This window comes from Argentina silus (assembly GCF_951799395.1).
Source record: "Argentina silus genome assembly, chromosome: 7".
NCBI lineage: Eukaryota > Metazoa > Chordata > Actinopteri > Argentiniformes > Argentinidae > Argentina > Argentina silus.
This window is the reverse complement of record NC_139661.1, coordinates 4,616,399-4,626,176: the sequence shown is the minus strand read 5'-3', so window position 1 is coordinate 4,626,176 and position 9,778 is coordinate 4,616,399. Positions and strand designations below refer to the sequence as shown.

At 39.7% G+C, this 9,778-nt stretch overlaps 1 protein-coding gene across 2 annotated transcripts; it reads left to right on the top strand.

The window, feature by feature from the left end:
- The first annotated feature begins 502 nt into the window (after nucleotides 1-502).
- On the top strand, nucleotides 503-8,079 carry hdr (hematopoietic death receptor). 2 transcript variants are annotated; one of them, XM_083673540.1, is made up of 10 exons: nucleotides 503-654; nucleotides 2,992-3,157; nucleotides 3,383-3,511; nucleotides 3,655-3,766; nucleotides 3,934-4,025; nucleotides 5,925-6,017; nucleotides 6,199-6,239; nucleotides 6,451-6,735; nucleotides 7,542-7,578; nucleotides 7,713-8,079. In XM_083673540.1, the coding sequence occupies exons 1-10, from the start codon at nucleotides 634-636 to the stop codon at nucleotides 8,003-8,005; spliced, it is 1,269 nt and encodes a 422-aa protein (XP_083529666.1). In that variant the 5' UTR covers nucleotides 503-633; the 3' UTR covers nucleotides 8,006-8,079. The 2 variants fall into 2 exon arrangements, with proteins under 2 accessions (XP_083529666.1, XP_083529665.1); XM_083673539.1 differs by having other exon boundaries at nucleotides 3,934-4,037.
- Nucleotides 8,080-9,778: the final 1,699 nt, after the last annotated feature.

Sequence of the window (9,778 nt, the reverse complement as noted above, 5' to 3'; positions counted from 1 at the left end):
TTCTGACGAGGTAAGACACTTGAACTAAGCTCAAGGCATATCGTTATATTGAAGTTGTTCAAGAATGAATGGCTCTATCATCAATTTAAAAGTATACAAGGCATTGTTATTATGTGCATCATCATAACCCTAAATTATGATAAAGGTTAAAATGTAGGTATAGTAGGCTATGGAAACAGAGACATTATCAAATAATGAATAGACTAAGGCAGTCTATCCATGAACACACCTGATCTCATAAAACTATGTGCCAATTAATAATAAGTCCAAAATCGACCTGCGCGCTACTCGTAAATTCTATTCGGTGGCGTCTCGTTGATCTTTAGGCCCGTTATTGTCTGATGGGCTGTCTCAGGAGAGTCGCTTACACCCAAAACATTTAGAACAGATCTACGAAGAGGCAATGACTTGTAGAAGTTTAGAGCACACGAGTTGATTTCGGACTGGCTTAATCCCCTGGAGGCGTGACCTGTCTTTTCAATCATTTGCGAGTTCGCGGTTCATAGGATCAGTCTGTTGCTTGGTGAGAGGAAGTGGTCGCATTTCGACCCAGAATATGTTATCATAATTTCACGAAATAAAACCTCAACTGCTATGTTTACGCCATCGTTGGAATCTTGACAACTTGGAAGTATGATCGATAAACTTTACATGGTAAGTTTCGTGTAACATTGCGACGCACGCACATAATGATGGCGCGGCGCTGTCATTCCCTTCCTAAAGGATACTTAGCCTAGTTGCCATTGATAATTAGGTGGGTTGGTATTGAATTTTGTTCGATTTATCTGCTTTTTGGTGCGATGATAAACTGATGAAGGCATGCAGTGTTGGTGTCCAGAGAGAATGTCTCACTGACATGTCAATACACACGGCTCTTTCTCATTAGGCCTTGGGTTAAAGGTGTGAAATTCTCAGCTGGCCTGTCGGGTATACTGTATGCTCATCTCTTGTTGTGCACTTTGCCCATATTTTCAAGATATAAGAACCTATGAATTGTGTTTATCAGACCACTCTATGTTATGCCTGTATACACACGGGAACACGTTAGGGTTAACATCCCATCGAGGGAAAATACAATTTGAATTGAAAGTTAATTTGATGCAACAATAATATTGTGTGCTCTTTGAAAGAGCTATCGGTAGTGTCCAGAAACAACCCCATAGCTCCTACCCCTGGACACTTTAGACTACATTGGATAGGTATACTCTCCACACCTTGCTCTCTGATAGGCTTGATGGAATTGTAATTTTTCCTGTAATCTTTCAAGCATCAAGGGATTATGGATGGTTGTTTCTGGACAGGGACCCATTACCCCAGTTCGATCACGACTCTCTGTGAGAAGTGGAGTCTGGATAGTGATGTAACTTACCTTTTTATCTGGTGGCCTCAATGGGGGAGTCTCAACTCATTAACCTAAATTGTGATACTGTTCTGGTAGGCTGTATGCCTTGAAGCCACATTTGCTGTTTCCAACTGTGGTTCCAGAATATTTGCAGTATGGTTGTGGCTTAGATGGGATTGTGTGTGATATTTGGTATGTATGTGTGATATGTGGTATGTAAGCAACACAGCACTGTCACTGCCTGTTGCCATTGTACATGTGCATGGGCATGTCCAAAACACTCCATTTTGATATTGTATTGAAGTTCAAGCTGTGGGGTTTTGGTTTCTTCTGTATATGAGTAGGACTGTGTTCTAATTTTCTCTGCCACAAGAGAAATCTGTTATTTGGATTAATAATGACATGTTTTTATTATTATATGCCATCACCAGTTTAATAACAACTATGTCAGAGCGTGGTGTGTGTGTTTATTTAGTCTTGTGACGCGTAGGCGGTGCCAAAGACAGGCGGTGCAGGTGTGTAAAGGTAGCCAAACTGGGTGTGTCCTGGAGGTACTTTCAAAGGGGATTAGACAAGAATTTGCCTGATTTGGCTTTAGTTGAACAATCAAAAACAGGTTGAGCCCTTAAAGACCCATAGAACATTTGCACCTTTCTGACGTTCACCCTTATTCATTAATATATTTTCTTCATATTTCTTTCAGCTAATGTAGGAGATCTGAATTACCTAAATCTGAATCATATGTAACCGTTTCGAATCTTAGAATCTCTGACTGGGTAACAGTCATACTGTTAGTATTAGTAACAGTAAAGTTACATATTGTTATACAGTAATGTTAGGATTGAAAAGTGTTGGGCAGAATGTAGGCTACTGTTACAGTACTGGTTTAAGTGACAGGGATAGGAAAGACGGGGTGAAGACAGACTGTTGTGTTCACACAGTGTATTTACATTCATACATTGTCAATGGCTGGCAGCATATCCCACTAATTCTTCACACACAGACACTTAGTATCTAGTTCAGCTTGTGTCGTGAACAGTACAAGTCAGTGAGAGTGATTCGACATGTTTTCGACATGTCTTCTTCAACAATCCCCATTTACTCTGCGGTCTCAGCGGTAGCTGAATTTACAACCTGTTTAAGGAGTGGTCTGATGAGCAATGCCATTTGATTGGTCCTGTTATCATCATACCATATGAAGTCATGGAAACTATGTACAGATATGATGTCATCAGAATGTTTTGATCTGTACAAATACAAGGAAATTGCTCAACAAACACAGTTTGGATGACCTCCAATACACACAGGAAGCCCTACCCCAATTAGTCATTAATATGAGCATGGCTAGAAAGGTATTCCCTTAAAATAGGTAATTTCTCCTAAGAGATATAACTTTTTAATCCTCACTATCTGTCCTACTTTTACATGTACTCAACATGCAGCTTCTATTTTCAGATGTCCAAAGTACATATATACATGTAGATAGCTGGATACTTTATTGTCCTCAGGGATAGACAAGAAACATAATTTCATCACAACACATCAGCATAACAACATAACCGTATAGCACAGGGCAAGGGGACAACTGGGACAACTGTGACACAATATGCTTTTCATACAGTATGTGTTCTTCATCATCTTTATCGAAGGTTGTTCTCATCATCTGGGCCCTCAACCCCACGGCGGCAGCTAAGTCACGCCTTGAGTTGACACGGGCAGGAGCCCACGACAGGAACAGGACCCAGCGGGACGTCTCCTGCAGAGAGGGCCTGGAGTACCCACACGACAACATCTGCTGCCTAAACTGCCCAGCTGGTGAGCCAAATGGAGATTTTAAGATTCAGTCTACTGAGACCTGAGTTTGTCACAAGCTTGAATCCATCATGAGAGCTACTGGGGGAAAGTTTGGCCCTATAATGACTGGCTATGTGGCTAACATAATGTATTCAGTTAAGTCAAGTGTGAAGTATTTTCTTTATACGGCGTCAGACAGGTTTTTGGATAGCCTGGTAACTGTTATTATATGATATTTTTGAACAGGTACATATGTCAGATCGTCCTGCACGCGTGCCTCAGAGAAAGGGACTTGTGAGCCCTGTGATTTTGACACATACACCGAACATGACAACGATCTAAACCAATGTTTTAAGTGCACCAAGTGTCGCTCAGGTAATTCTGCTTGATTAATGTTGAAAAATAGTAACTTTTGAAGTCTAGAATTCAAATGAATGACAAAATCAGTGAATGACTTTCAAAGATGCTGTCATATATATGTTTGATCTTTTTGTGCTCTGTGCATGTTGCTCTTACAGATCAGGAGATCAAAAGGAGATGCACCAAGATTCAGGACACAGAGTGCCAATGCAAATCAGGGTTATTCTGTGCACCTGACCAGGCCTGTGAGGTGTGCAGAAAGTGCACCAGGTAAGTCTGTAGCAATCCATACCCACTTTCAAACTCCCTCATTTGCTTCAATAGGTTATAATAAAGGCATCAGTTGAGAATAGCCCACATGCCATTGCTGGGATGGTTTTAAGGTGTTTTTGATCGATACTGTTTTCCTTTTCAATGGAAATCCCCTCATATCCCAGGTGTAAAGAGGGTGAAGTGCAGGTGAGGAACTGCACAAGCACGTCCAACACCGTCTGTAAGAGAGCACCGTCCACCTCCAGTACCATCACAGGTATAACAGCAGGTACTGCAGACAGCATCACCTCGTTGCATGATCTGTTGTGTCCTCATCGTGCTGTGGATTCAATTTAATACAAACTTAAAGGGATGCTTCACTATTTTGACACTTACTTAATTTTTTTTTATGTCTCCCATGTTGATGATCGAAAAAGTGCTTACCTCTGTTATTTAGTTATATTAATTCCCATTTTATCTCCAAGTTGAGAGATTGCGGCTACTGGACACACACCTGTAATTTAATAACAAGGGTTAGCACTTAAAACATCTGGGTCGACATACAGTGCCCTCCATAAGTAAACATTTAGTCTTATTTTAACTGTATACTCCAACAGTTTGGGTTTGAACAATTACTATGAGGTTAAAGTAGGGATTCCCGGCTTTAATTCAATGTTTTCTTTCTTAAGATTGGTTTCACCATTTTGGTAATTAACAACCCTTTTGAAACAGACTATACATAGTCCCCCTATTTCAGGGTAGCAAATGTATTGGAAAATTAACCCTAGTTAGCCAGGTGTGTTCTGTCAGATAACTTGTGTACAAAGAGCATGAGAGCTGTCAATGTCTAGTATTGATTCTATTCTTATAGTCTGCTATTGGTGTCTGTCAACATGAGGACCAATGAGACGTTACTGAAAGTCAAGGAAGCCATTATGAGGCTAAATATCAGAAACATCTATCAGAAACATAACCAAAACCTTAGACTTACCAAAAATCAACTGTTTGGAATATCATTAAAATAGAAAGAAAGCACTGGTGAGCTCAGCAATCGCGAACGGGCTGGTAGGCCAAGACTTTTACAGTGGATGACTGAAGAATGCTCACCATAATTAAGAAAAAAAAAAAAAAAGAACTGTCCCACAGATGAGGAACACTCTCCAGGAGGTAGGCATGAATGTGTCAGTAATTACCATCCTCAGAATACATCACCAGCCGAACTACAGAGGTGTCACTGCGTGTTTTTAAAACTGAATCATTTAGTAGTTCTTGTGGCATGTATAGCTGCCACAAGAAGTTGTCTTAATTAATAATGTTACTGCTGACAGGAGTAGCAGAATGTATTCTGAAGTGTACAGAAACATCTTGCCCGCTGTACAAGCAAATGCTTCCAAATTCATTGGATTGCGTTTCATCATACAGTAAGACAATGACCCCAAACATACTGCCATAGCAACTAAGGAGTTTTTCAGGGCCAAAAAGCAAAAGGTTCTTGACTGGCCAAGTCAGTCTTCAGATGATTTGATTCTGATTCTGATGATTTTAGGCAAAAATACCTCAAAATAAACAACAACTGAAGATGGCTGCAGTACAGGCCTGGCAGAACATCACCAGAGAATATACCCAGTGTTTGATGGGGTCAATGGGTTGCAGACTATTGGATTGGCAGTTATTGGATTGTCGACCAAATACTAAACATGAGTACTTTATTTGTACTATATTAGTATATGATTGTTTCCAATACCTTTGGAGCCATGAAATAGGGGGACTATCTTTAAAAAAAAAAAAAAATTCTAAATGTCTACTTTGATCCCATAGTAATTGTCTGATTTCAAATCCAAACTGTTGGAGTATTGAGCTAAAAGAAGACAACATGCTTTCATTTATATTACATTTATGGCATTTAGCAGACGCCTTTATCCAAAGCAACTTACAACAAATACATTTGTTTAAGTAAGTGAATCATCTGTCCAACAGTCATCAACTTCCCCTTTCTAATACTTATGGAGGGCACTGTATTGTCATTTGTACTATCATTTTTGTCATACTGTCATTTTTGCCTCTGCCTTATCCTAGAATGACATTTAGCGAGTTACCTTGCATTTGTACATATCCATTTCTACATGACATTTGTGATTGTGGCATTAAAAGTCATTCTTTTTTTCTGTTCTAACAGCTGTTACTGGTGGGATTGTGCCGGGAGTAATTCTTCTTATTGCTGTAGTCGCTGTTGTGTATTGTGTGAAGCGAAAGCTCTCTGAAAGGACAGGTATGTTGAGGCCATTTTGTGTAATTGATAGAAATAGATGTCATCGATTTCTCTACAGTGCATAGCATAGAGTACATTTCATGCAAACTGTGATGACGGTGATGCAAAAAAGTGGTCAATAAAATGTCACTATTGTGTTGTACCTGAGTGCTCTGGCTTAGTCACACTTCCTCTCTTTCAGGAATTCAAAATAATCCAACTGAGATGGAGAAGGTTGTGGTGGTGAGTCAGCTATTTATTTTCTTAAATGGAAAGGCATCAAACTCAATGAACACTGCATGTCAATGACTTTGAAATAAGAACATATGTAGAATACATTGTTTTGCATAACAAAAAGGAAGTCCAGTCCAGTTTTAGAGCAATGAAATAAAAACAGAAAGTAACCAGGAACATCATGAGACGCGTCATGAGATGCATCTTTCTCATCTTCCAGGATGATGAAGCAACCAACCAGTCGATGGAGGAGAGGCAGAACGGGCAGAATGCGGAGCTGGATGACTACGCCCAGGTTCGTCATCCTCTCCTGGAGCAGGAGGGGCAGCAGGCGGTGGGTGCCAAAGCCTCATGCGCTGAGGATGAGGACAAAGGCCTGGGCGATAGCCTCCCCAACACCACCAATTCCTCCCAGTCCAGTCTGTCTGCACGGCCCTCTACCCCCCTCCCCAGATCCTCCTCCCCACGCCTCAGCCCTGTGTTACAGAGGCAGCCTGATGCTAGGGTGAGAGCAGCAGTACTGGGCATGCTCATACTTACCTTCCCCCTTCCCAAAACTCTTCTACCTTCTAAAGCCTGGTCCAGATACTATAGAACAGCCATGCCGAGACTTAATGGTTTTTGATGGTTTTAACATGATGTTTTATTGATCTAAACTACCCAGTTTTAGAATGCGTCCTGTCGGCTGTTGGCGTCTCCAAGATTCAACATCTCAAATCTTAGTTAAAGGCCAAAGACAAGATGAAGCTGTTGCAGCAATTCTGTTGACAGTGGGCTTGTAATAACTAGCTTTCTTGCGAGTTGGATCACTTAGCTAATGCAAACAAAGGTCTGTTGTTTCTGTGAGGGAAATCTGGCTAACTTGTAATATCATTTCTATTACATCTTCTACAGTTGCGATCAGAACTTGTGTCACTATGTTTCATCTCAACGTTCTAAAACTGGGCAGTTTTGTCTTTTCTCCTCTCAGCTGTCGTATCTGGACCGGGCTCAAGTCTAAGCCTTTTCCATCCATGTCCTCATAGATGCCTTAGGCCTCTAATCTGGGCCTCATCCCACATTCAGCTCCTCCTTGTTCCCTTATGCTCCATTTCGGCTGCTTTTACACTGCGCTTGAGTGTTGCATGTAATTGCACACGTTTTTTTTTTTATGCCAGGAAAAGGCACAGTGTGAACTCCCTCTTACACATTTGGTGTAAGAAACAGTTTACCAGTGTTGAATATTTGACGATAGCAGAAGTTGCAAGATGACTGATTTCGACTGATACACTTCCTTTTGTTAACATATGTTGTTTTTTCTTATCTTTGTAGGAAAAGGACCAATTCAGAAAACTTCTTCCTTTGAATGGTAAGAGCATGCCTTCTATAGTACCATGGTTTTATACTTTTTAACATGTCACCCTTTAGTTGTGCTCCATATGAATCAGATAGGGCCATAATGCCTGAGTGTTTTAATGTAGGCTGTATACCTTTTGTTTTCAGGTGACGAGTCCTTAAAGAAATGTTTTGAATATTTTGAAGAGATAGACGTTGGCTATCACAACAGATTCTTCAGGCACATCGGTCTCCACGATAATGCTATAAAGAGTCGAGATCATCTTCCTCCTGAAGAGAAAGTTTATGAACTACTGACAGTGTGGATGGAGAAGGTGGGCATGAAAGCCAACATGAATGACCTGATCAAAGCATTACTACATTTTAACCAAAGATTATCAGCCGAAAATATTATTGAGAAAGCCATTAAAAATGCTTATTATCAATACGAAGAGGAATGAGAAATGAATCTCCCAGTTTCAGTTCTAGGGAATAGAACTTCTTTAAAAAAAAAAAAAAAAGAAAGGAAGAAAAAGTGGGCAAATGGGGAAGATGTAGGAGTTACAACTGAGCCCCATTATAATGTGGTTAAGTGATCTCAGGTACTTATCGTCTGCCATTTGAATCATTCCCTCTGCTCAACCTAATGCAGTAAACTGGTACGCAGAGGCTACAAACAATAGAATTCACTGTAAGTTAAGTGAATACAGTCAACTGTAGGAGAAGGAGAAAATATACACAGGATGTGAACTGCGGTAGAGCACAAAGTGCTGCTCTTGTGGTGAGGGCATCCTGTAGAAATATTCTAATCAGGGTATGGCACTGCATCACCTTGAATAAGCTTGGTTCATTTAGTGTGTCACTTGATGAGTCAGCTTTATATTTAGAAATGCTCCAAAGGGACTGCTCAGATATATTTGCAGATGAGATTTTTTGTTGTCCTCTTAGGGGCATAACACACGCTGACCTGAACCATACTGTGCTGGCTATGATGTATTCCTTTGACATTGTACTTTCCAGTATTGTTTCGTCAGCTATGGTGGCTACGTAACCAGGCCAGCCCAGGACAGCTCACCTCAGCTGGATTCAGCTCTGTAGTGTAAAGAAGGGTTTATAGAGCAGAATTATTATTATTTCCAGATCCACTGTTAGGAGCCTAAATGCTGTGCTGATTTTGAATTATTTCATTGTTAATTTATGAATTTGTATTGCTATAATTTGCCTAACGCAACATTGATTGCAGAGGCTTTTTTTTCTTCTTTTTTTTTATAAAATGTATCCTTTACCATCATTAAGTTGTATGTAAGGGTAATGGCAACACCGATATTTTGTGCTCTTGAAATAGCCTCTGAACAATTATGTCAAAGCACTGGGTCTAATTAAAATGTCAAAATAGTTAGCAGAGAAAGAGATATACTTCATCTGGTTAAATGAAGGATTGCACTGGCTTTGTTTGAAAATGCCATTGCACAGATATTTTTTTAAGTCCACAGAATTGATAATTGCTCAAAGCAGGTACAACAGTCCCACCTTGTGGATAGACATGGCAATGCATTTCACAATATTTTGTGTTGAGATCTTTGGTTATTAGTAAGAACTGGTTACACTGACTACTGGGGTGCTTTATTAAGTACCTCACTGAAATATCTGTAGTCTAGTTGACTCCTTTAGAAAATGAGTGAATGATCAACTATGCTTACAGCAGAGTACAATTGGTGTACAATTGTGCCACAGTATCAGACTGAATTAATGAAAAGTTACTGTAAAACTGTGTTAATGTGACATTATCACACAGTGTGACTCTTTACATTCCACAGTGTTATCTTCTTATCGTATGAAATGACGAGACGCCATACTTTTTTAACCTCTATGCCTTTATTTTCTGTGCTTTTCTTACTGTCAATTCTCCCTTTGTTACAGTTCACATAATGTCAATATTTGTGTTGAACTTGCTGCTCAGCATTCAAAGTTGCCTGTATCCGTTTCTAATTTAACAGATTATTTATATCATGTTTATTTTATTTGTGTTGTGGACTTTTCCTTGCAATTAAGTTGTGTATTTTCCGAGAACAATGTAAAAAGTTTGATTACAATACCTCAGGCTTTAAATAAAGATTTTCAAAATGGTGTTGTTAGATCTGTTCTCTAATCTTTTTAGTATGTGTTTATTTAGTCTGAAGATGCACTCTATGCATATAGTATGTTCAGTGTTTCCTGCACAGGAGAAAAGTATA

Coding starts and splice junctions, on each gene's coding strand:
- hdr (XM_083673539.1), top strand. CDS start 634: ATGATCGATAAACTTTACATG. Junction 3,158..3,382: donor CTGCCTAAACTGCCCAGCTG/GTGAGCCAAATG, acceptor ATTTTTGAACAG/GTACATATGTCAGATCGTCC. Junction 3,767..3,933: donor GTGTGCAGAAAGTGCACCAG/GTAAGTCTGTAG, acceptor CTCATATCCCAG/GTGTAAAGAGGGTGAAGTGC.